Below are 26,676 nucleotides of genomic sequence, written 5' to 3'. Positions count from 1 at the left end.
AGTGGTTCTTGTCAAACAATGTCTGTAGCATCTTGTCACTTTAGCTTTTGTACCATAATCATTCTGCTAAGGTCCACAGTGCATAAAGTAGTGGTTTTCAATTGATAACCAATCCAAAAAGCTATTTGATGTGACCAGTTTGCTCCTTTGTTATTCTCCTGCATTAAAGTGCCTTGCTTTACCTCTGTTTGACAGTCACTATTGGACAAACTAATAAATAAAAAAAATAGTAAAACACAATAAAGAAAGCAAATCACAACAATATGTCTTTCATAAAAATAATAATAACCATATGTTTATCTTTTACTGTAATGCCTAATGTATGAGCATAAACCGCATATTTCCGTACATAGTTCCTTTTATGCTCTGTCAGCAAAACAAAAGCAAGCCTCAGTAGCTAATATAAAAACTTCTGGCCTTCATGGACTTCAGGCATTGCTATACATTATATGCCTTGTCCACAATTAGAATTTTACACAGTGGCACTGTAGGCTTTGAAACAGTAAAAGTTCCCAGTGATCCTGTTTGTTACACTCCGTTTCTATGTAATAATTGAATTCTATGGTGTAATTCTGCGCTGAGGGAGCAGATGACTTGAATTACATGTCAGTGTTTCTGTTGCTTGTGTTGCAGAAGAGTGTAATATGTACATGTGTGTGCCAAATTAAGCAGTTGACTGTGTGTGTGTGTATGTGTAATGGCTGGCACAAGTGGCAACGTCTTGACTGTGGGCTCCCATAGAGATGACTGTAGAAGTATGTGTTTAGTCACTTAACGTAACTGCTCATTTGTGGCTCACACTAGCACGGTCCCTGCTTGTTTTCTTGAATCTGTATTTGTGCATGCGTGTTTAAGTGTGAGAGCGTGTTTGCATGTGCTCATGTGTGTGACTGAGGGAGTCAGAGCTGTGTTAGCTTTGCGAAGATACTGTGCAAATGTGCAGCCATGATAATGTACAAGAGCAGAGTACGTGCATCAAACAGGCATTCTTAAAGGGGAACAGCAGAACAATTTAAATTCAGTGTTTTTACTCAGGTTCTATGAATAACTTCCTATTAATAAAACATATTCAACACTGATTGCATTGTGTGAGAAACCAAATAATCTGCAGATCTTATGTTTTTGTTTAGCTTGTTAGCGTTTTGTTGTCGTAGTCTGTGTGAACAATTTTTCAAAAACGCTGTTATGTAATTTGCATTTACAACAAAGCATAATGACATATTTGAACATTACATCAAACCCTTACTGGATTCAGGATATATTTATCACCTCTTTATGAAAACGTATAACTATGTGTGATTTAAAAGATACATACGATTATTATATAAATTATATTACAAAAAAAAAGTTAAATGTACCTGTAGAAATTACAAAAAAAAAAAATAATCACAAAAATAATATGATAATTCTGTAGTAAATATACATATTTGAAACTGTAAAAGAGATAGAGTGTTAATTAAACTGTTGTGAAACTTATTACAGCCTGTGTATTATAACTGTTGTCTTGCAGTCTTAAGCAACAGTGCATGGAGACTTTAGTTCATGAGTGCATGGAAGTGTCTTAGATTGTAATTCTGTTTCTGTTTTGTTTTTGATCTCTAGTTTGTTAAAGAGATATATCCTGTTACTTTGCTCGCCTGTATTAAACCTGCTGGATGACTTTTAGACAGATGTCTGCCTATTTTATGATGAATACCTTCTCTCATGTGGTTACTTCCCCACAGGAAATTACAAAAAAAAAAAAAAAAGACTCTATGATGTTAAACAAACACTAATTGTATTTATCACCAACCCAGGTGCTACAGTGGACACACCTGTACATATTACGTACAGGTTTTCCTTTACTAATTATAACGTGCTGATTCAATATCAGCACATTCATGAGCAAGGACCACAACCTCAATTATATACAAATAGAGTTTATTTATTGTGAAAGTGATGGTGATGAAAAGATGAGAACGATGGAGCAGGGGGAGAGGCAGTGGTTTGGGGAAGGATCATTTAAGAAAGCCTTCCGAAGAATGCAATGACAACAGAGCATCGCACAGATCTTGAAGGTTGTGATTGATGTAAAGCTTGTAGGCGTGGGAAGACCAGTGGCCCATGACCTTTATTCGGTGGTCTGGGACTCTTCTGCTTGAGAAAGATGTGACTGCTTCGATGTGGGGAGAGTGGCCGCACAGGAAGTCTGGGAATCTGAAGAGTAACCAGGATTGGATGGCAACTTGGCCAGACTTTGTGAAAAACAGAGGATCAGAAGCCTGCTGAGATTTAAGCAATCGTAGGTAATGCACTAGTGGCTCACACAGGCTTAAGTGTGAATTTAGTATAAAATACAATGTGGGAAGTGGGTGTCAAATTTGTTTTGTTTTACTTTATTTAAACAAAGAACTCCTCAGAAATGAGGTGAAGATTGGCTATACAGGTGGGGCTACCAGGAACACATTTAAATATAAGGAGGTAAATGAGCACTGCAGGAAACAGAAGAAAGCTCAGAGGAAAATTGGTTCCAAGGTGCATGCCAGACATGTATATTTACCAAAGACTTATGATGCAGTGGGAGATGAGAGTGGAAGTTAGCAAAAGACCGGAAGTCGGGAAGAGTTGCTGGAAGTGTTTGACGCTGAAGGCCTTTAATGAGTAATGACAACTGCTGCCAAAAAAAATTCCAGTAAGTAAAAGTGAGTCCCAGTCAGGCTGTTGGTGGTTTGTTGTGATATGATAATGAGCTCCGTGATGATGGTCAATTTTGGAATATTGTAGCTGAAGATGGAGGTACTGGAGTTGGATAATCCTCTGCATGTGGGGCCAAGGCTTAAAAACAAATGAGCGTCCTTGCGGAATGATGGGGGTAAGAAGAAAGTTTTAAAGAGAGAGATGAATGTTGATGGGTAAGGGAGCCTGACACCAGATGGTGTTGAGAGTTATGAGAAGGGACTGCAGAGAGGTTGAAGGGCCTTATGATTTTTCTTCCGACCTCAGAGAAAACTACTAGTGTTGTTAAACCGTAAACTGGAGGTTATGAAGGAGTGGTTAATGACCAGAACATTGATGAGGAGATGGATGTCCAGATGTGCAACTGGCAGCCCGTTGTCATTTAAAGAAACAGGAGGAGGTTGATGAAATGAAGTGTAAGTGCCAGGTTGTGAAATTGGAATCCCAGTACTGGCTGAAGGTGATTACTGAAGTACAGGAATGAAACAGTGAGGATCTGCTGCCTGGTGCCAGTGAAAGAAGCGTGAGATTGCTGAAATCAGGAGACAAAAGAGAGAGAAATTGACATCCTGGTGCAGGAAATGACAGCAGGAGAGTGCTCAAAGAGGGAAGAAAAACTGGCATCTCAATGTCAGTAGCACTGACTGTGTTGGAGGGGGGGAAGTTACTGTATAAGATGGTGCAGTTCTAGCAACCCGGTGCTTTGCAGCTACCCAGCTGTGGGAGGCGCGAGGTCACGTCATGGACAGTGACACTGCTGAGACCTCTGCCCAAAGGAGGATTGTTTTGGACTGTGGTGGCTCGTGGTGAGCTTTGAGACATTAAGGACTCGTACAAAGGGGGTTGAGGAATGGATTTTAAAATCAATATACTGCGCAGAGGATGGGACTTCAGGATCAGATGGTGGTTTATAGATTCATGCTAGTGGCAGGGAATGGAAATGGGGTGTGATTTTCTTTATGTAATTCTTTCCTATCATTATTCAGATTATCTATGGCCATTAATATACACTCCGAGACAGTAGGTGGCGGTATGCACCTTTAAAGCTATCTGCCAATAAACCAAATAAGCAAAATGGTGAGCTTAGAGAAGTTGTAAGGAGTTGACATTACTTATTATAGCGGGGACAATGAATCACTCTCTCCCGGCTCTCTGCAGAATGACTACGATGCCTTAAGGGATTTTTCACACGGTTTTTATGGCTCGGAATACAGTGTGGAGGTGAGCCGGTGTTGCCTGAGACCTGCGCTTTCCTCGGATGCTCAGTCCAAAAATTTTGTTGGCTTTGGTTGTAATAGTGGGCAGGTGGTCCATGGTGGAGACGAGGGTAAGACTGATTTTTTGTAACTTTTTGGAGTTAAGGATGGCATGGCCTAAAGCCTTGCCGGCGATTTGGTGGTCTTTGGAAAAAGAGACCACATCGGTGGTTGAAGGGCATCCATACACGTCTGACCGGAAGGGGAGTGTCAGAGGTGTGGTCGCGCTTCTGAACTTCAGATCAAAGTATTTTCAAGGTTTATACTGCATAGAGTCAGTAATTATATATTATATATATAATTTCAGCTCACTTTTTAAAGGCTCCAAACAGTCAGCTCAGGAGAAGTCAAGATGGGCTGCTGTGGATCACTTTTCATTGCTCTAACACATGTGTTTATAACATTTTAATCACTTGTGAACTCCATTAAATGTTTGGATGCGGTTGTACAAAATGGCTAAATGCAATTCACAAAATTACTGTAAATTAGACTGCACTATGCTACATTTTGATGGATTACGTCTGAAGAGAAATTTAAAAAAAGTAACAAACTCTTAATTGGGACATATAACACTGAGCGCATATTTTCATTCTCTATTGATCTAAAAGACGTGTGCAAGGTGAGGAAAGAGGACAGAATAGCTAGAATCCAGCCCATTTTATAATTTCATGAGACAAGGTGGTATTTCACACAAAGTTGTTTTCAGCCCACCCCAGCATGGTGCCACTTTTTCCTCCACCTTCTCTATTGTTCAGCGTCACTGCAAAATTGTGCAAATGTGGAAGGTTTGTGGCTATGAGCACATATCTCTCCTGGATGCAGTGATTGATGTCTGGACTTATCCCCGTAACTGCAGACAATTGTAGGGATTGATCAGACCAGTCGTGACGTGTGGATGAGAACTGCCAAATGCAGAACAGAGGGTTAACTAACACTGTTGTATATCTGTGGCATACATTTGTGTCTTTGTCTACACAGCAGTCGCATGCATACAACTGTAGATGCTGGCACAATTAAACAACATCAAGAGAAGCTTTGATTGTCTTGTTAATGAGCTCACTTCACTATCCTAACTTTGTAAACCTTTTTACAACCTCGGCAGATTGGGTACTTCTGGCAGACAGACACATGGCTGCTCTGCACAGTTCATGCATGCTTTGAAAACTCACTCTGATACTTTCTCTGCACTGAGCTATAACGGTGTAAAGCCAAGCTACCCGATCTCTGACAGCTGTAGCGTTTGCAGATGAGAGAGTGACTACATTTTTATTCAGCGACTACATCGATCTTCAACTGTGTTGATCGTGTGACCTTGGGGGAAAAAATATATCACCAACCACTTTATGCAACAAATATTCACTGCGGTGTTTTCTGTCTTTGTGAAGACATTCACTTTAGTAGTGTGGGTATGCTTAAGATGACCTGCACTTGTAGTGTTTTCCTTGGCAGAGTGACATCCATATCCTCACACAACTCCTGCCCACCCCCACAGTAGGCAACTTCACACACACACACACACACACACACACACACACACACACACACACACACACACACACACACACACACACACACACACACACTCAACTTGTGTCCACACAGGAATACACTACACAAAAAGATACATTTATATGCTGTACATACAGACACATGTGCAGAGCTATATAGAGTAATAAAGCACAGAGGGCAAGAACAGGTGTGCATTATGTTGCTTTGTAGTGTTGCTGCTGGATTTCAGTGTGTTGAATTCAAGAGGAAAGAAGACATTTTGTTCTTGTTCCGGCTGTTATTCTCTCGTGAAAAAAAAAAGGAAATAAATGGTGTAAAAATGTGAAATTAGTGAACATATGATCAAGTGTAATTATTATTATTATTATTATTATTATTATTATTGTTATTATTATTAGTAGTAGTAGTAGTATTTAAAGATGCACAAGATAAACACAAACCCCATGCATGCCACACTCTTGAACAACCATCCCAATATAGACTGCACACTCAAGCACACTTATTTACTGTGCAAACCTGCAGGAGTAGGTGGTGAAGAAGCACTAAATGTGGGCTGCCCTCACCCCCCCTGGCTTGGCTGGATGTCACTGACTGATCTGTACAGACAGGGGAAGGAAAGAGAGATGGAGAGAGCATGGGGGAGGGAGGATAGCAGGAGAGTGAGAATATATGTCTGCTCATTAGGTGCAGATCCAAAATGATAGTCTGATCTTTCTGTAACTGCTCTCAAACTGTCCAGTTGCTGGTAACAGCAGAGTATGTATGTTTACACTGAGTGTGAGTACCTTATACTGCAAATGGTTTGCACTGACATTGGAATTATGGCTGTAGTTTGTTGTGTTTGCTCTGCTCGTAAGCGTTCTGGTCACACAGAGATATCAAACATGCATGATGTCACGCTGACTCATGTGACTCTGGGCTCTTCCACCACACGCTCAGATGTCCATACACGCTCATGTAGTAACAATCAGGTAGTCGTGAAATCAGAAAAACATGAAATCCAATTAAATCCTCCTTACTGAGTTTTAGAGAGGATTCATACACATGCACTGTACATAATGTTTACGTCAGGGGATCAGGCAGATATTTTCTTCTACATGTCAGCATTTTCCTCTCAACTAGTGGATGAAGCTTGAACTTTTAATGGCATATCAAACATCAATCTTATAATGGAGTGTTTCAGAGCATTTATTTTATGCTTAAATGACCTTATATTATAGTTAATGAGAAAACCTGAACCATATGATCACAAGTTTCCATGCTTCTGCCATCCTTCTCTCTTTGCCATTTCACTGTCCCGCCATTTAATTGTAGTGACATTTTATGGTCATAGATGTCTTCTTGTTGGCTTCCTGCCTTCAATACTTATAAAGCATTAATATTTATTACAGACTGTCAGTGCTGGATGTTCTCAGCTTGGCTGGTGTCAATGGGGAATTTGTAGATTTAACTTGTGGTAAATTTTAATCTTTGCAACCTTTTTGTGCCCATTGACTTTTCTTGTTTTCTTGATATTGTTGTTATATATTACCTGTGGTTTTGAGATTTTTTTTTTTGTCTGTCCTTGTGGTACAAGCAAAGTAAGGTGAACATACTTTGCTTTGATGTAAGCTTCTTGTAATTTACTGCGCAGTATTTTACAGTTGAATGGTCCGGTGTCCCATAATAATTTTAAACTGATTGTGATGAACGTTGACATCAGATGCAGTGCTGACTTCAGGTTTAATTTACAGTCATATAATTCATGATTTTTGATTTGATAACTATTTAAATATTTAGATAATTTTATGTTTTTGTCAGGAGAGACCTTTGTATTTTGAAACTGTTTGAGATCAGTGATTCAGGGGTGTGAGAAAGCTGTTTATGTAGTTTTGTAGGCACTAAGTATTTCTAGTGTTTAATGTTTAATGTTCAAAAATATATTTGAGGCTTTTCATTATGATTCATGAGGGTGTAGTTTGAAAATTGTTTTATTTTGATAATACTCCATAATGCATGGTGCTATAATTGCAAGAACAAACTGTTTTATTAGTACGCACAAAACTATAAATACATTTTTTTATGTAATGTGGAGGAACATAGATTGTGGCTCATGAGCATGAGCAGAGGTTAATACTTTCCACCTGGCTCTGTCATATGGTGAGTTATGTAGAAGAATGCATGGTTCAGTGGGTTAGCATCCTTTGTATAATGGTAAACTGAGCTCTGTGAGTTGATGTGAGTTGTGCTGGCAGACATGAACACTCAGCCTGTGGCAGAGGAGAGCCTGTTGGTGTCGTGGCTGTGGGGGTTGAGGAGGAACTTGTGTGTGGTATCCTGCCCTGCTGTTAGCATGCATTTTAGGACTTAAACCTGTGCTTTGTATGTCTGTTTCTGTGTGTGCGTGAGTGCCTGAGATCTATCATGAAGAGGACATATAAACTGCTGATAACATGCACATACTGTATGACACAAGGAAACATACTACAGTAAGTCTCTTTACAGTACAAATAAACTAAGATGAGTCAGAGATATTTATGGTCATCCCCAAAGGCCTCTGTCCTCTCTCTCTCTCTCTCTCTCTCTCTCGTCTTCTCTCTCCCACTTTCAATATCTGCTCACAGTTCAACGTGCTGATAAATGAAGAAATTGCCGGTTAATTGAGATGAAATGGTTATCGTTTGCTATTATATTTTACATGCTTTCATGAAGCAGGAAGTAGCAATTTGCATGCATTTCCTGTGGCTTAGAAAGCTAAAATGGTTTTAATAATGTATTACGTACAGGCTGGTTTCAATATATTTACAGTTCATATTCAATTACTGCGGAGACCACACATGAGAAAATACTATATATTCTAAATATACATCATTGCGTTTCTTTAGCTGGCATACAAAGACATGACATTGATGATTTTTGGGGGGATTTTTTGTTCTTGTTACCTACCAACAAATAACCACAGCAGTAGTTTACTGTCTGTTCTTCGGCGTCTAAAACTCTTCGGTTGTTTCTCCGTCATTTTTCCTCCATCCTCGTATGAATCGCTCTGTTCTCTCTGTTCCCTGCGGTCTGAGCACGCTCCATCATAGAAGCAGCAGCCGTAAGCTTAACTCAACCTTTTACTTCGGTAACAAAGAGGCCCATGTCTCTTATTCTGGGCTAAGTGCTTCTCACAATCTGCAGTAAACTGTTGGGAAAACGAGCCCCGCAGCCCGCAGTACTCCTGCATTCATGGTGTCCGCAGAGAACACAGAGCAGAGAATTAATGACTGCCTCAAGCACAGGAGGTTATTATGTATAGAATAATATATGTGTGAGTATGCAGTTGTCTGCATTGTGTTAAAAGTTAAATTCCTGTCCAAAATGCATTTACTGCAGTTTTTTTACTGATGGATAGACAGTTTGAAGGCCAGTGTTTGAGCAGAGTTTACGTTGACCTGCCTCGTGCGTTAAGGATGAAGAGGGCCTCTCTCTGCTTTCACGTTCTCAAGGGAGGCCCCAGGACTTGTCCGAAACAAGCTGAGTCACCTTTGGTGCATCCACCCTGAAGTTTCATGCACATCTCGCCGCACTAAAATGCACACAGTGCCTATGTGTGCCTGCATTGTCAGCCTCACTCCCAGTCGACCTCAACCTGATGACTTAATGTTCCTGTGTTCTCTCTGCCTTTGAAACAACCGGAGAAAGGCGCACTGCTGAGTTACATCATTGGTTCTAATCTCTGCGTACCCTCTAAAAACAGTAATTTTATTCAAAGTGTGTTTTTAACCTCTGCTTTAACCTGATACATTCATAGCTGATTGTTCAGTCTGGTGAATCCGTTTTCACCATTTTAATATTGTTATATATTTTTTTTGTGCCAATGCCTTTCTTATTCCACAGTGGCACATAATGTTCACCTTTTTACTTTAATTTTGCATATTAATCCATCTTCCAGGCATATACAAATATATACATTTCATGTCTTTGGGAACTATTTATAGGAAGTACAGTTATTGTATTTACTATCATGGACGTTTCGAAGGTGCATGAATGTCAGCTTTCCTCTTCATGTTTAACTGTAAAGAAACACGAGTTGACTTTAACAAACATTTGATCAGTCTTTTTAAAGTCCTGTTCTTTGAGGTGCATCAGGGCTGTAACACTAAAATCACAAAGCCAAACAGATACTAAATAAAACCAATGATGTTCTTACTTTTCTTATGTAGACTAAATCTCCACAGGTTTTTGTGCATCTCGTCAATGTTTCTGATGTTGTCGTGGTTTTCACAGTACTCTGTGAATATGTGCAGAGACAAGTGTTGTAGAGTGTGAGAACCAAATCAGATAAGAATGAGGTCAGGACAAGGTGAGATACTGCAGCTCTCGTTGAACACTGTTGTTCAATACTTAAGAAGGACACCGTGTTCTATGTATCATCGAGTTTGTAAAGGTAAAGTAAATCAATATGTGACTCTGATAAAATATACACTTTATCGCCAATCAGCCAATCCAAAAATAGGTTTGTGTTTACGTCTAACTGGGTGTGTGCTTGTTAAAGCTCTCCTCACTGCAGTCATCTCTGTGACCAGCTTTAATGTAATAACCCTTTTTTTTTTGTTTGATTATGGCTTCAATGTACGACATAAATACATTTGCTGTGTAATTTTGTTGGACTGGTATGTTAGTGCTGTACATACCTATACATTAATATCAATACGAGGGAACAAACTGTGAAGCCTGGGGAAAAGGAGGTGAAATGGGAATTTAAAACAATTTATATTATATTATAGATATTTTTTTTACTAATTGTTACCTATTCTAAGAACAGCTATTTCCTACTTTACCTATACGACCTACTGTGCAACAATCTGGTGTTTGTGAGGATTACTGTCAGTATTATGATGTAATGAGTGTACTGGTAAACTGTTACACATATACATGTATAAATTCAATTTAATTATGCTGTATATCATATAAGGTGTCTGAAAATAAGGACTTTCTTCCAACATGGTTTCCGTTGTTTATACAAATAGTTGCTTTGTCTTTTCTCTATTGAGTTCATTCATCTGTGCTACTGAGCTGGATTGAAATGTTTGGATTGATTTTGTTGTCTGTTTGTGACGGAGAGTGTTTCCCACCCAAAACTTCGCTGTACAGTATTGACACAAAGCTTATGCTTTTTTACGATAATGAATTGCAGATCCTTCAAAATATTTGTTTCCCTTTTTTGTGTGTTCGCAGGAAACAGTTGAGTATGCCTTCCTCATCATTTTCACAATTGAGACCTTCCTAAAGATTATCGCTTATGGTTTGGTGATGCACCAGAATGCGTACGTGAGAAACGGCTGGAACATGCTGGATTTCGTCATTGTTGTAATTGGGTAAGTGCTCAAGTTTACTCTTCTTTTTTTTTTTAAATCACTTTTAATGTTTGATTAAACTTTGTGCTTTTTCAGTGGGTACATTGAATGTTTCAATGTATCAGGTCACAAGGTTTCGCTGTTTTTAGTTTGATTTTAGGGTTTGCAATTTGATCTCTGTTTGACAGTGGCAGTTTATTTGTGAGAGGAGGAGTCAGCGTTTAAGTTAAAGTTGCTTAAGCCTCTGCTCCAAGTGGCCAAATGCTAATAGAGACCCTCTAACACCCACAGTATATGACCCAGAAAAGACAGAGAGAATAAATCAGAGCTTTACCACCACTAGAGTGAGTCACCATCTCTCCGTACTTATTCTCTTCTCCAACACTGCCTCCTATCTTTTCCTCTCCTCTCACTGGCTGTCTTTTGCTCACACTCTACCATCCTGCTCTGCTTTGTCTCTGCAGCTTGTTTCTTACTACTGCCCCCTTCCATTTTCATATCTCAAATGGTTCATGCTTTACACCTCCCCAACTCACTCTGCCCTCATTCTTATCTCCTGCACACTCCCATCTTGTTATCTTCATCCTTATCTCAGCTTCTCTTTTTCATCCTCTATTTCCCCCTTCTCTCTCTCTCCTCCCTCTATCTCTCCTCTAATACGCACAGTCCAGTGGGTAGCTGGGTCAGATCTCTGTCTGTATGCTGCATGCAGGGTTGATCTGCCATCCAGTCAAATGCAAAGACGGTTGCCCCAGCTATGAGGAGAGACTCTAGCTGCTATAAATCACTGAAATAGCAAACTAAAAATAATCCTGCCCATATCTGATGTCAGAATGGTCAAGATCCAGGCAACTTTTCAGGCTTTCAGGCTTAAATATGTTTGTGTGCCCTTATGAAGGTCATGTTATGGTTTAACAGATGTTAGAAAAGATTCAGTGTCAAATTATGAGGGGCTTGAATGTAAAAAGAGATGTCTTTATAGAGAGGAAAAGGGTGAAAAAAAAGGCTCTTAAGGTTGTGTTAAAGTAACAAACAAAACTGTCTAATCAAAAAAAGTGAAAAACAAGTGCAGAGAAATGTATTTAACATTAATGAAAAAGATGCGACTATGTGAGTTTCAGAAATGGAAATTAGCTTTGCTGCAAAGAAAAAGGCAACAGAAAGGTCATGTGAAAGAACATTTACTGAATTTATCAGACAAAAAAAAGGAACATTTTAAATTCTGAAGGTGAAGTAGAGATGAGTACTCATGAAATTGGAAAGATTTTTTTAAATGTAATGAACCATGCCACTGTTTCATGCTGGGTTTAAAACTACTAAATAATGTTTTCTTAAAGTGTCATTAATCAATAATTTTTTTTTAGAAACAAGGGTTTAAATTGCTGTGTGTGTGAACGGGACCTTTGGTGAAGACTAATCCATAGAAAATTATCACACGACTAAAGTTTCCTTCAGCTTTACTGAGCATACATTTTTTAGCTTTTTGTTTTAGTGTTACAGATCATAATTGATTGTTGTGGTACACTCTGACTGATCCAGACTTGGTTTTGGCCACAGTTTTAGTAAAAAAGTTTTAAAAAACAATAATGCGCAATCTGCTCAGCACCAATCGACAGAGACAAATATTATAGTTGGTGATTTTAGCGGAGCTTTTATCAGCTGAAGAACTTGTGTTGCACACATTGACTTTAATCCATCACGCAATTCACACGGCTCAAGAGACTGCTAAACTAACTCTGATACCAAATAAATCAGAGGGGAAACCAATGGATGCCCAAAGCAAACTGAAAGAATATGTTTAAGTTTCTAAAACACTGTTGCATGGTTTGCAGACTGGCTTTAAGAAACCTCTCTAACAGTGTCTCCTAGAAATTACATTTGTACAGTTAAATTTTAAGAGCAAATGCATTTTGAATTAAACATAATTACTTTTTCTATTAACGTGAGAAATGGTAATGCATTTATTGGACAAGTCACAATGCATTTAATCGCAAATCTCTTTTCTTAAACTGAAGCAAAGTTCTTTTGTTGCCTGAATCTTAAAGCCACAGTTTATAAATGCTGCACTTAATTTATTTTAAAAAGTTGCCTCTGAACGTAGTCCAGCCTGTGATTTTGTTGCATAATTTGAAACGCAATGCAGAGATTGAGTTGACCTGTAAAACCACTGGAATGGGCCTGAATAATGACTGGAGACATTAGGTAAACATAAACATAATCTGGTTCACAACAGAGAAATCTACTACAATACTTTTAGTAAGGTGTTTCTTCTGAGGTATGTTCTGTAAAAAAAAGCATTGATATTTGAAGGAGGGTTTTCTTGTGAGCATGACTGGATGACTAATGAATTCCCCAGTGGCAGGCGGTCAGTCTTACAGCTGTGACTCAGTATAACATAAGTCGCAGCAGACTGTGCTTAAAGGCCATCAGAACTCCTTCCAGCCCCTATTGGCAGCTTCATTCATTGCTTTTAGTCCGCAGCTTTGATGTGATGTGATGAGATGATTTCCCCTCCTGGCTAGGTGAGGAATGTCTAACTGACTGTAATGAAGTGTCCTCTTTCATGGTGAGAGATTCGTTCACTGCTAATTTCACTTCACCACAGTGGGAGGCAGTTTGTTTGACCACTGTATACTCTGTTTGTATACTTAAACTGGGCGTTCAGACAGAGGGATTGAGATGTTCCACTGCTCTTTCAGCTCTTTCAGCACTGTCCCCGGCTTTATTTTGGAAAGGGGTCTTCTGGTTAGGAGAAGAAATAAGTAGAAAGGAGAAGAAGTAACTGGGAATTATCCAGCAAACTGTGACAATATCCGTGAATGCCACCAGATCTGTGAACATTTCCCGTTTGCAAATGTCCAGGTGACGTCAAGAAAACGTTCCAAAATGACCACTTGGAAAAATTAGTTAGGGGGTCTAGCGAACATTCCCACACACCTGAGACAATGTTCGTGAACAGTTAAATGAATTGAAAATTGTTTTGCTCTGTATTTTGTCAGGTCATAAAAAAAATACTCTGAATATGTAGAATCAACCAGTGCAGTGTTTAATAACTAGTTATTTTATGCCATCCTGTCTAATAATATTAACAATGGATTGTAAAATGTTTAGGACTCCTTTTGGTCCAACTGTATCCTGGTGATTGCAGTATTGTTTGTGGGTGGCTGTAAAGTAAACTGAGGACAGTACATTATAACGTCACAGCTTGATACTTAGAGGGATCAACAACAGAAGAGTGAAACACTTTCAGCCAAGGATGAATTTTAATGTCTGAAGTGTTTTTTGGAGAATTTAAATCCAGTTAATGACATTGTTGATGGAGAAAAAAAGGAAAAATAAATGAAAGTCTATTAGGCAAGGAAAGAAAGGATCTAATATTTTTCAATATGTTGTCAGGTTTTGAAGAGAATAGTTTCTTAATTGACTACTTTGTATTTTGACAGTTATTAGCATGTAGACACTACACATAATGCGCTCGTTATTACCTACTGCTTATTTTTAGAAATTAGCCAACAGCATTAACACAGAATAACACACAACTCACAAGGTGTTTCTTGATAAAAAAAAAAAAAATAGTTAATTAGAGGGAGTTTGGGAATTAAAAAAAACAACACTGAATATGAAAATGAGGTTGATGATGTCTATACTATGTAATGATACGAACAATCAAGATTGTAAACAATACATACTATTCATCAACTGATTTATTTCCCTTAATTTAATTGATTAGTTGTTTTTATTAAGTCAGTATATTTATAAAAATGCTTGGCATATTTGCCACCTGAGGTGACATCTTCAACTTGCTGACTTTGTCTGAAAATGAGTTTGAAACCCAGAGATATTCAGTTTATTATCATATCTGAAAGATAAAAGTAGCAGCTTCACATTTTGAGCTGGAACTGGCAAATGTTTGGCATACTCTTTCTTAAAAAATAACAATAGACTATTAAAACAGTTGCCAGGTATTTTTCTTTGTTGATTTATTGAATAAAAATGATAAAATCTCTACAAAAGATAAGGATTCTCTAAAATATACAGTTCAGATGAAAACACATTTTCCCTCAGCAGATTAATAATGACAGAGACCTTCTTTGTTTTCTAACAGACTCTTCAGTGTTGTTTTGGAGCTTTTGACCAAAGAAGAGAAGGAAGATGGGGAAGAAGGAGATGATGACCATCCATCGATGCATGGGCATGGGGGTAAGCCAGGGGGATTTGATGTTAAAGCCCTTCGAGCCTTCCGTGTGCTGCGACCCCTGCGGCTGGTCTCAGGAGTACCTAGTAAGTTGTGAGAACTTTTAAGCTCTGCACAAACGTAACACAATGCAGAAGATTTGCCACATTTTTTATGGCGTATTTTGTATAAATCTCTTAGTCCTTCTACCCAGTAAAATGTAGGGTGAACATTTACACATGGCGAGTCCAGATGGTCCGTGTGCAGTCCCCGCGGACTGTTTGCTAAAAACATCCATTCAGCATCTACATCAGCACCCTAAGGGCATGTGCTGTGGTGTAATAAGAATAAACAAACTTTCAGTAAACACTTGTTTATTTATGAAATATATGTGGTTGTACATGTGCTGAAAAAAACTGAATATTGAATCAATGTCAAACAAAAAGTGGGCACCTTTTTCGTACTTGTGAGATGAATAGGTATTATGACATATGCTGTATATTCACCCACATAATGCATACCAAAGACACGTATTTACATATTTATATCTAATGTTAACAGTCTGTAATGTGTTTATACAGTCTTAATTACTATTTTAAATTATCGTGAGCTTTGTCTACTTACGTCTATTTTAATGTATTTAGACAGTTTAAAAGTAAACTCACAGAATCAAGCAGAGTTAACCACTCTAACACCTGGGGCCTGGACTTTATTTATTTTGGTATTAAGAACAGGGATATTGACTGGTAGAATTTTTTAACCATATTTTACTTTTATCTCACTCATACAAAGGACAACCAGGATGCATATAATGTGTTTATTTTCCTCTTTGCTTAGGTTTACAGGTGGTGTTGAACTCCATCATTAAAGCCATGGTCCCTCTCCTGCACATTGCCCTCCTGGTCCTATTCGTAATTATCATCTATGCTATTATCGGCCTGGAGCTTTTCATTGGTAAAATGCATGCAACGTGCTATCTACCTGGCGCAGGTAAGAACTCTCAACTGTCTTTTACATATAAAATTCAGATAATGTATTTTAAAAATAGTAACAAACTGTTTATTTTATTTCATTGTTGGCTGACTTTAAAAACTGTTTTTTACCAAACCTCAAGATGTTAAAAGTAAAACAGGCTAGAAACAACTTGTTTAATCTTCAGGGCCCGTTCAGACTAAAGATTCATGAGGAGATGATTTGAAACTTGCAACTATTTGCAATTTACCTGTCTGCAACATTATAAAACCTGCCAGTTTACACCAAAGAAATCAGACCAGACGGTGTAGCATCTCAATAACAATGACTCTCTGCACCTAAATTTTAACGTCTGGGTTTTCAGGCACTCTGAAGCTGGATATAATTTGTAGCATCTTAAAACATTGATGAGGATAATGTTAGTGAGTTACTTTCAGCAAATGTATTTTGGTGGTGACGAAACTGCATAATCGTAAAAAAACTGAAAGGGGCAAGATTCTGGAGCGGTCCATGGGGTCTACATCGGAATACCCAGGGGGTTTTACACATTTATGTCTCCCCAGTTTTGTAAAATTCCCCTGTCTATTTTGTAGCAGCTCCATAATTTAGAGGAGTTGGTGTCTCTTCTAAGCAGAAAAAACACTATCCATTGTGCCTTCCATTGTAAAGCTGCCCACTTGCGAATGGACAAACTAAATCGCAGGTGACACCATATCTGGTTTGAGTCGAACTGAGTCGATCCAGTTCAAATTGCTGCAACTTTTTACTGCAGTGTTCTCACTTAAACGGTATCGTCGTAAATCTTTGGGCTTTAAGGCAATGGGTTATATTTTATGAACTTGTGTTTTTGTACTATTAAATCTTAATTTACAAAGTAATTTGTAACTATGCTGTCAAATATATGTAGCTCAGTTAAAAATATATTTCCCTCTTGAAGAAGTATAAAGTTACTTGAAATTGAAATAGTTAAGTACAATTACTTTAAAAATGTACTTAAGTAAACTACACTCTTTTCCTCATTCTACCACTGCTCCTTGTACATGTTAATTAAGGTAATGCCATTTGAAACTGTACCCCTGGAGAAGAGCAGCTTTCTCCATGCAGGTAAAATGTGAGGAAGTCGCATTTGATTAGAAAATAATACAAATAGGATAACCAGTTCTCTTGAAAGTCTTTGTTTTCCTGCTTAGCCTTTTTTGTAGTTTCAGAAGGAGATATTTTGTGTAAGGTGCTGTAAATCAGACTGCTGGGTTTGTGCTTACACTACATAAACACTGATGATTTCAAACTCTTTCTCTCTCTGCAGATGTGTTAGCAGAAGATGAACAAGCTCCATGTGCGATCTCAGGGCATGGGCGCCAATGCCCAATCAACGGCACAGAGTGCAGGGAAGGCTGGCAAGGTCCCAACGGTGGCATCACCAACTTTGACAACTTCCTGTTTGCCATGCTGACGGTGTTCCAGTGCATCACCATGGAGGGCTGGACAGACGTGCTGTACTGGGTGAGTGTCTCGCTCTGCCCTCCCAGTTCGATAACCTGTGACTGTCACATGCCTTCAGCCTCACTGTCTCTTAGATCAGCCACACAACAATAATGTGACTGACATTCAGATGATGAAGCTGCTGATAATTCCCTGAGGCAGCTCTTATCACTCTGATATGATTGATTGCCTAAATGATTGAATGCATTTAACAACTTGTCTCACAAAATGATACTATCCTGGCTCTATCAGTATTCTTACAAGAAACACTTTATTGTGTTCTGTTCTTATTTTCCGACAGTGTCTGCCTTTAACAGATTATTTCGCTCTTTTCTTTCCCTTTATTCTTCCTCTCTTTTCCCTCCTCTCCCTACTCTTTGGTAATGGGCTGCTCCTCCAGATGAATGATGCTATGGGCTTTGAGCTTCCATGGGTGTACTTTGTCAGTCTTGTGATCTTCGGCTCCTTTTTCGTTCTTAACCTGGTTTTGGGTGTGTTGAGCGGGTAAGCACCTTCTTCTCTTCTGTAGACAGAGACCCTCTGCTTGGTTGCAGGCTGGAGGTTCTCTGTTTTTTGTGTGTGTTTGTGTCTGTTAACCGGCTACTCTTGGCTCCTGTAGGTCAACGACGCCATCGGATGGGAAACACCATGGATTTATTTTGTCAGCCTGATTATACTGGGCTCCTTTTTCGTGTTAAACCTTGTGTTAGGTGTGCTCAGTGGGTAAGAGGCAACTTGTGCAGTGGTTTTGGTCTGCAGTGTGCAAGCGTGTATACTGAGAGTTGTTGTGCATCCTGTCATGGCTTTCTTTGTTTGGGAAGTAGTGTTGGCCTGTAAATGAGAGAACTGCGGATTCCCACAATCTTGATACAAACCTTTTGAGATAATAAACCAGTGACTGACTCGTCTACATTAGGCCTTCAGGATGAATGTAAATTCGGTCTTCGGCGTTCATCTCTGACCTCTGTTGATGTTGAACTGTTACATGCTTTCCACGGCAACTGCAAAGTGAGGGTTTCCTCTCCCCGCCCCATCCCCAACCCACCCAACCTCCTGAGAGAGAAATTAATCTTATTCCTCGCCCTTCACTCCCTTTGCGCTCCTATAAGCTCCCTCAAACCCCAGTTCGCTTTCCCAGCTCTGTGGAGTGGGGGTGGGGTATTACAGTAGAATTATCTCTGGATGGTTGACCAGCCAGGAAAGCACAATTTAAAAAAAAAAAAAAGTCGACATGGTTAACATCATAATGAAGTGAGGCACTCCTGCAGCCCTGTCAGCTACTTTAGATTGAAATCTGCATCAGTGATCTAAATTCAGTTTTACCTATTCTACTATACAGCCTTCTTACTATTGAGTGCCTTTACTTTGCCACGTTAATTTTTTAATCTACAGAAATTGACACACTTCTCATTCATTACAATTTTTCATTAAAACAGCTTAAATGCATGTTTTTCTCATTAATAACAATTTCCCACCATCCACTCCGTATATCCGAAGACCTCCTATCCTCTGAACCGATACATATCATAGTTTTCACACTCGCTGTCTTATATAATCTTTAAATTGAGTTGCTGTGTAAATGTTTCATGTCTCTCTAACCATCTGTCTGCCTAAATTGCCTTTTCTGTATGATTAAGATGCTCGCCTGAAGGATACGCTACTGTACTGTAGGGCTCTAAATATAGTCCTGTGTTCTCAAAGGTGTACATCTCCCTCCAGTGGTTAGAGTTCAGAAAAACACACAAGACATTGAAAGGTTGCAGCGGAAGTATGTGTTTATATAGAATACAGTATGAACAGACAGGAAATCATACACAGGATGTCTTCATTCAGTGACTAAATGTCCTATAGTTAGACATGATTTAGAACAGTTAACAGACTAATTTCCATTTTGTGTGAAAGAAATGTGGTTCTTGTTTGCTGTGAAAGCTCCTTCATGTGTCCTTCTGGTAATTCATGCACTCCTGTGTATTTTGTATTTGTATGTGTATGTGTTTGTGGTTTTTTTTCTTTTCTTTTTTTTTTTTTTTTACGTGTGCTTCTCCAAATCCAGAGAGTTCTCCAAGGAGAGAGAAAAGGCCAAAGCTCGCGGAGACTTCCAGAAGCTGCGTGAGAAGCAGCAGCTGGAGGAGGATCTGAAGGGCTACCTGGACTGGATCACTCAGGCTGAAGACATCGACCCGGACAATGAGGACGAGGCCGATGAGGAGAGCAAGCGCAACCGTAAGCACCTTCTCCCCTCCCCTCTTTAGTAATGTTGCCACCACAAGCGCCCTTCAATACAGAAAACCAATCGACATCGTATTTGCCATGCCCAGAAAAATATCCAGCTGTGTGTATTTCTGTTGGATTGATAGCTTTGGGATTTCTGCGGCTATAATTAGGCCTATTTTTATATAATCGTGAAATAAAAGAGCTTGTACTCCAGACATCCATAAAGTGTTGCAGTGGGAGTTCTCAAAAAAATAAAAAAAGAAACACAGTGGGTTAAATCTAAAATATCATTCAGCAGAAATATTTTTTCCATAACACTCTTTAAAACAGAACAGGAGCTTTCCTAGTATTCCTATTTGGGTAGAAAGTGCTCTATTTTTCCTATTGCCCCAGATAGCTGGTCAATTATGCTCAAGCATATGTAGCCCAGATACAGAGCGTATTAATTAGAAAAAAAGACGACATTTAAAACATGACATTTGAGTCCTCTCTTCTTTTTTGCATTAGTTTGGAACAATCACACAGAAAGAACTCAACAGCACCACAAGTAGAATAATGCAATTCATGCAAATCTAAACAGAGTCAGATTAAACCTCAGTTTTCTCGTGCAAATTTTCAAAAGCCATCTTGGGAGTTGTAGGAAATAACTCATTAAAATAGAATGAGACAAGGCAGGTTGATCAAACGTACCGCAAGTAAAAGGTCTGTAACACTACAGTAATTGCAAAATAACTCCTGTATTGAACATAGCAAAAATGTAGCATACAATTATTATCCACTAAGTTTTTTTGTTTTGTGTCACAGCCAATGATACTTTCTTGGCCAAACAAAGACAAAATACACACGCTGACAAACATACATACACACATAAATAGAGGCATGTATTGCCAGAAAGACAGTTCCTCGAGGTGTTCGGTATAAACATACAAGAGGTGTTTGAAGCTGAGCATACAGCCTGGTTTTTATCTCCACCCTCAGTGTATGTCACTGATAGAAGTGGAGCACGCTGTAAGTACCACTGGAGTTTATCTGAGAGGGAGAAAAGGAAAAAAAAAACATATTTCTTGAGCAGTAGAAAAACTCTTAATCCAAATCCTCTTTATATAAGCAGCACACATGATACAGAATGGAGAACATGCAGCTGCTTCACCTTATAGTCGGCGCGTAGGATCTCAATTTTTTTGCACCATATCTGCTCATTACAATCTCCCCACATTATTTTTCTGTCTGTATATTGTTGTCGCCTCTCCCACCTGTGTTTTCCTCTGGTTCCATTTTGCTCTTTAATTTTCTGTAGCAACATTACGCTATTTATTTATCATAAAGTGAGAAGATTCTAGTGAAAGGTTCTGTGATAGTAAGAAGATCCACTCTGCTTTTCTTCAATATCCATCCCGGCTTTTAGTGTCCGTCGACAACACACGAGCCCTTACTAACATGTTGACACATTAATTTACACTGTAACATGTTAGTACAGGTCTTCGTCGCCTGCAGACGCTTCCTTTGACTAACAGCTGTTCATGTTGTTCTTCTGCCCTCCTCAGTGTCTGCAGCCCATGTGGCTCCTGCTGCTCTCGTCATTGTTGGATATTGATATTTTGAATACTGTTGTTGTTGTCCTGTGGTGCTTGTCTGCTCTGACCCATTTTGATAGCAGCCCATTCTCGCCCCCATGTCCCTCTGCTGTGCCGTTGTGTCTGAATGCATGGGCTTGCATGCATTACACATGAAGGGGTGACTCTGGCTGACCTTACTGAGAAGAAGAAAGGAAGGTTTGGGTGGTTCAGCCAGTCGTCCGACACTCATGGTAAATGTGGTTTCCCTCCAGTGTTCTCTTTAGCTTATGTGTGTGTGTGTGTGTGTGTGTGTGTGTGTGTGTGTGTGTGTGTGTGTGTGTGTGTGTGTGTGTGTGTGTGTGTGTGAGAGCGTGAGTGTGTGCATGGGAGTATGTGGGTTTTATGACCAAATTGATTTTCTACAGAAGAATTACTCAAAATAATAAGACCAGACTGTATGTTTTGTTTTGTTTATGAAGATAAAAATGCGATCTGACATACTTGTTGAACATTACCAGTTAGTGAAAAGTGTTCTTCACAAATATATTATTGGTAAAAATAGATTAGATGTAGAAATTACAGTGTGTGTGTGTGTGTGTGTGTGTGTGTGTGTATACATGTGCAGCCTAAATAAATATTTCATCATTTTGTGCTTTACTATTCTGTTTTACCCGTCGTGTTCAAAGCCTTTTTTAAGTTTGTCCTTTTGTCCTCCCTGGTTTTTCTTCCACGGTCTCAAAGTCTGGTTGTAATTTATTTTTCAAACTTATCTTGTACCCATAAAATGAGTCGTATATGGAACAGAAATACAGTGGCATTTGATAGCAGCCACACCCCGTTTCCTTCCCATGTCCCATTTCAAAAGCAGGGGCTCAGTATGAATATAGGAAACAGGGCTAAACCCAGATCACTACTCCAGCAGTCAGCACTATTTTCAGAGCTGAGAGCTGTCCGACCACTCAGGAATCAAAGCCAACACGTCTACATAAGCTAAGCAGCAGCACACACCACGCTCCCTCTTACGAGTTAAAGCACTGAGACATTTCACACAGTTAATCATCATCTCTCTGCACAGACAGTCTTCCCAAAGCGCTGGCAGTGCTTTGAGTGTAGCATTTCAGAGACAGTTTTAAGAGCGCTGTCGTCCTCTCTTGGCTCCCGTCTCCCCTCTGCTCCTCATTGTCTGCATCAGTCAGCCCTCGTAGAGCAGCTGTCCACTCGCCTGTCCCATGTCAGCTCCCTTTCAGCACTCGGTAAACGATACTGATGATGACAGTGATGCACAGCCTGCTGCAGTTAGCTCCTTCCCTTCTGTGAGGTGCTTTTGTATTTGCAGTTTGGCTTTGGAGATTAAAATCCCTATCAAACAAATCTGATACACTTGAATATAGTTTTTGGTGTAGTTATCTTAAGCTTTGCTGCTTTGTATTCTCTGCCTGTTTATCTTTTTGATGGAATGCCAGAATTACAATGATGCAAGCAGCCTGTATTTTAGATATTTTTAAACTTCTTTACTCCTGGGATGCAATGCATTGTGTCTCTCTGAAGAATCTTCCACCACTGCAAAGTGCGTGTGACTACATTTGTATAAATGCCTGCTTTATTTGCTGCTGCAGCGAGCGTTCCAGCCAGTGAAACAGAATCTGTGAACACCGAGAATCAGAACGGCGAGGAAGAAAAGACGCCATGCTGCGGACCTCTGTGGTGAGAATGCACAGCACTTTGCAAACCAAACCTTTTTGAAATACAGCACCACTGTTATAACATTATATTTAAATACATGAGATTTCTGTCAGTTGTGTGATTTTTGCTTCAGTTTCTTAAAAAATATCGGTCTCTGACTTCACAGGCTGTCAGTACAGCGATGACACAATTTGTTCTCTATGTGCTTTTTCAACCTTTTCATTTGTGGCTAAAGCGAACAACATACTTAATATGTTTTTGTTTTCTTCCAAACTCATTATGCTACTGACTTTTGCGCTGCATACTGTTTAGGTTGTTGTCAGTGAACTCTACTAATCAGTCTATGTCTCTGACAAAGTTCTGCTACAACCTGTATTTGTAAACTTTGACTCCTTCTTCCTTTTAGTCAGAAAATTTCCAAGTCAAAGTTCAGGTCAGTATATTTGCATGTTTCTGTTACTAGAGCTTCAATGATTCATCGAATAATTGATTAATTGATCAAGAGAAAACTATTTTGAAAATCGTTTGGAGTCATTTTTTAAATAAAACATGCTAAAACTGTGTGATTCCAGCGTGTTAAATGTGAATATTTTCCAGTTTCCTTAGTCCTCCCTGATAATAAAGTAAATATCTTCTTGTATTGCACTGTTGGTGAGGACAAAACAAGACATTTGAGGCTGCACCTTGAACTTTGGGAAACACAAATATATATATATTTTTTACCAGTTTCTGATATTTTAAAGACCAAACAACTAATTAATTAATCGAAAAAACATTGGCTGCGAGGAAAATAATTGTTACTTGCAGCTCTAGCTGTTACTATAAAGTTTGGTGCCTGCATTAGATTATACAGATGTGTGTGCTTAGCTTTCATTTTACTGTATTTTTAATGAGACTTTACAGGAATGATAAATCAAGAGCTTTTATAAAGTCAGCATGTAGCACAGGGTATTTTTAGAGAACAGCCTCACACAGTATTTTTCAGCTCACTTACTGTACAGTATGACTTGCAAAAATATATTGATGCAGTTCCCTTGTGGTTCGTCTCCCGTACTTCACTGCGTTCTTATTATTAATGGGCACAAACTTTAGAGATTTTCCTTTAAAAACACTCGTATGCATTTATTGCATTGTGTAGACATTTTTAATCCATGTAATTACATCTTGTGTTTTTAAAATCTATTTGTTTGCAGAATAAGTCACACTAAAGTCATTCTTCGTACTGAAATTGTTCCCTCCTCCTGCAGTCGGCGCTGGCGCCGTTGGAACAGATTCTGCCGCAGGAAGTGCCGGTTGGCTGTCAAGTCGGTGCCTTTCTATTGGCTGGTCATCATCCTGGTGTTCCTCAACACCCTCACCATATCATCAGAGCATTACAACCAGCCTATGTGGCTGACACAAGTGCAGGGTACGAATTGCACTGCAGTACACACGAACATGGTTGAATTTGTGAATATGTGTTAGTTAGTAGAATATCTCAACCCCCTAAACCCCCCCCCACACACACACACACACATCTCTATACTCATAAAACACTGCAGTTATTTGAATACGAATGTATCCCATGATTCTCAATTATCATGTGTATTTTGAGAGAGATCCATGATCAGATACAAATTTAATTTAATTTAATTTAATACAATTTAAAATGTAATTAAATTTTATATCATTATATCAATTATAGCTAAACAAATCTCAGCACTGTCTAATGCGTCACACTAAACATTGCATGGACTGTATCTTTCCTTTTATTTGTGTGTTTTTAATGACTTTTTCTCTGCTTTTCAGATGTGGCCAACAAGGTGCTGCTAGCCCTGTTCACCTGTGAAATGTTGGTGAAAATGTACAGTCTTGGGCTACAGGCCTATTTTGTTTCACTGTTCAACCGCTTTGACTGCTTCGTGGTGTGCGGAGGAATCACTGAAACTATTCTGGTGGAGCTGGAAATCATGTCTCCACTCGGTATCTCTGTGTTCCGCTGCGTCCGCCTGCTGAGGATCTTCAAGGTCACTCGGTAAGACTGTTACCATGCTGTGTGTGTGTTTGTGTGCATGGGTTCACAGTACGGTCCATGAGCTGTTCGGTTAATCTCTCCTTCTCTCTCTCGGTCAACCTTTCTTTGTAGACACTGGCAGTCTCTGAGTAACCTGGTGGCGTCGCTACTCAACTCAATGAAGTCTATTGCTTCCTTGCTGCTGCTGCTCTTCCTCTTCATCATCATCTTTTCCCTGCTGGGCATGCAGGTGTTTGGAGGAAAGTTTAACTTTGACGAAACCCAGACAAAGAGGAGCACCTTTGACAACTTCCCCCAAGCCCTTCTCACTGTGTTTCAGGTATCCACAGTGTAACGACACAACAACAGATCACTGTCGCACCCATCTGAGTGTCGAACACCAAACATTCAGCAGTTATACCTCTTGGTGGCAAACGTGCTGAAACTGCAGATAAAATAAGAAAACTGTGTTGTTTGTACAAACAGATGTAAAATATTTATGTCATGAGACTGTCAAAGGCAAATTCTGAAAGGAACAGAGCTACACAGATAAATCAGCCAGGCCGATACACAGTGTCAGCCGACATGATCTCACTGCAGATATTTTTACGTAAATGTTGATGTTGAGAGGTAACAAAAGGCTGCAAGACATAATAGAACGTTTAACTTGTCATTGTAGGGAAAGCACTGGTGTACTAATGATGGCTGCATTCCATTCACAGTAGGGCTGCTCCAGCTTTTGTGCATTTCGGTTCACTGTTTTAGCTTTTTGGGACACTTAATGGAACTCAGTCATCATTAACAGACTTGTGCATTCCCTGCTGTGACAAGTCAAAATGTCTATTGTGCAAAAAGTCTGTTATGAAAAGATTCAAAATCAAGATTTTTGTTTATTTTATGTTTATGTAAAAAAAAAAAAAAAAAAAAAAAATGTCATCAGCTGTTAAGATGTCATCATTAGATTTTTGGGTATCTCAGGTATCAATACTAGTGTCAGCCTCAAAAGCTGTTCAGGCTGTAAGGAATAACCCTTGGATGAATGCCATCCTGGTGCCAGAACACGGACATGTAATTTTGAATCTGTTCTCTGTCTGACTGAGTCCTCGTGATTTTAATTTTGTCAAAAGTTCCAAAAAATGTGTTAGTATAAACTATATTTTTTGGCCCTGAGATTCCCATCTTTCCCCTGAGTATCACTGCCCATTTATCGCAGATGAAACGGTTTTCTTTCTGCCATGCGAAGAAATTGCTATGTTTGTGAAAAAAAATATTATGATCCATTCAGATCCTGACTGGAGAAGACTGGAACGCTGTTATGTATGATGGGATCATGGCGTATGGAGGCCCTTCATCCTCTGGGATGATCGTGTGCTTTTACTTCATCATCCTCTTCATCTGTGGAAACTGTATCCTCGCTCACACTGACACATCTGTCGCTGCTCCAGACATTAAAGTTGTTTGTATTTCATGATCTGTTGTGTTTGACATAGACAGAGGAGCGTATCCTCCACGTATGTGGTATTTGTTAGTTACTTTTAGCGATTGAGTTGTTCTTTACTGAACACTTTGCTCAGATATCCTCCTGAATGTCTTCTTGGCTATTGCTGTGGACAACTTGGCAGATGCAGAATCCCTCAACACAGACGAAGGAGACAAAAAAGGGTGACGACTTGAACTTTCTCCGTCTCTCTGTGACAAAAATATTGAATGTTGAAACTCCATTCTGTTCATTACAGGGACAAAAAGGATGATGAGAAAGAAGAAAAGGTATGCCTTGATTTCTTTTAAACAGTCAAACATA

General features: G+C 39.2%; 1 protein-coding gene across 10 annotated transcripts in view; it reads left to right on the top strand.

The window, feature by feature from the left end:
- cacna1da (calcium channel, voltage-dependent, L type, alpha 1D subunit, a) overlaps positions 1 to 26,676 on the top strand; it is a 65,407-nt gene that overhangs the window by 9,942 nt on the left and 28,789 nt on the right. For 7 of the 10 annotated variants that reach the window (XM_069143216.1, XM_069143182.1, XM_069143173.1 and 4 more), the window contains exons 4-18: positions 10,683 to 10,822; positions 14,907 to 15,082; positions 15,813 to 15,965; positions 17,254 to 17,450; positions 17,830 to 17,933; positions 19,483 to 19,652; positions 21,376 to 21,450; positions 22,816 to 22,903; positions 23,289 to 23,315; positions 24,130 to 24,290; positions 24,671 to 24,896; positions 25,008 to 25,215; positions 26,161 to 26,281; positions 26,450 to 26,537; positions 26,612 to 26,642. In XM_069143216.1, the coding sequence (XP_068999317.1) occupies positions 10,683 to 10,822; positions 14,907 to 15,082; positions 15,813 to 15,965; positions 17,254 to 17,450; positions 17,830 to 17,933; positions 19,483 to 19,652; positions 21,376 to 21,450; positions 22,816 to 22,903; positions 23,289 to 23,315; positions 24,130 to 24,290; positions 24,671 to 24,896; positions 25,008 to 25,215; positions 26,161 to 26,281; positions 26,450 to 26,537; positions 26,612 to 26,642 (1,965 nt within the window). The remainder of the gene's footprint in view (positions 1 to 10,682; positions 10,823 to 14,906; positions 15,083 to 15,812; positions 15,966 to 17,253; positions 17,451 to 17,829; positions 17,934 to 19,482; positions 19,653 to 21,375; positions 21,451 to 22,815; positions 22,904 to 23,288; positions 23,316 to 24,129; positions 24,291 to 24,670; positions 24,897 to 25,007; positions 25,216 to 26,160; positions 26,282 to 26,449; positions 26,538 to 26,611; positions 26,643 to 26,676) is intronic. The other 3 variants (XM_069143224.1, XM_069143208.1, XM_069143234.1) reach the window with 1 other exon arrangement.

This window comes from Embiotoca jacksoni, unplaced genomic scaffold, assembly GCF_022577435.1.
Source record: "Embiotoca jacksoni isolate LCO1_2020_lvr unplaced genomic scaffold, fEmbJac1.0.p SCAF_1, whole genome shotgun sequence".
Taxonomy (NCBI): Eukaryota; Metazoa; Chordata; class Actinopteri; family Embiotocidae; genus Embiotoca; species Embiotoca jacksoni.
Note: the sequence above shows the minus strand (reverse complement) of the source record. Positions and strands in the feature narration are given on the sequence as shown.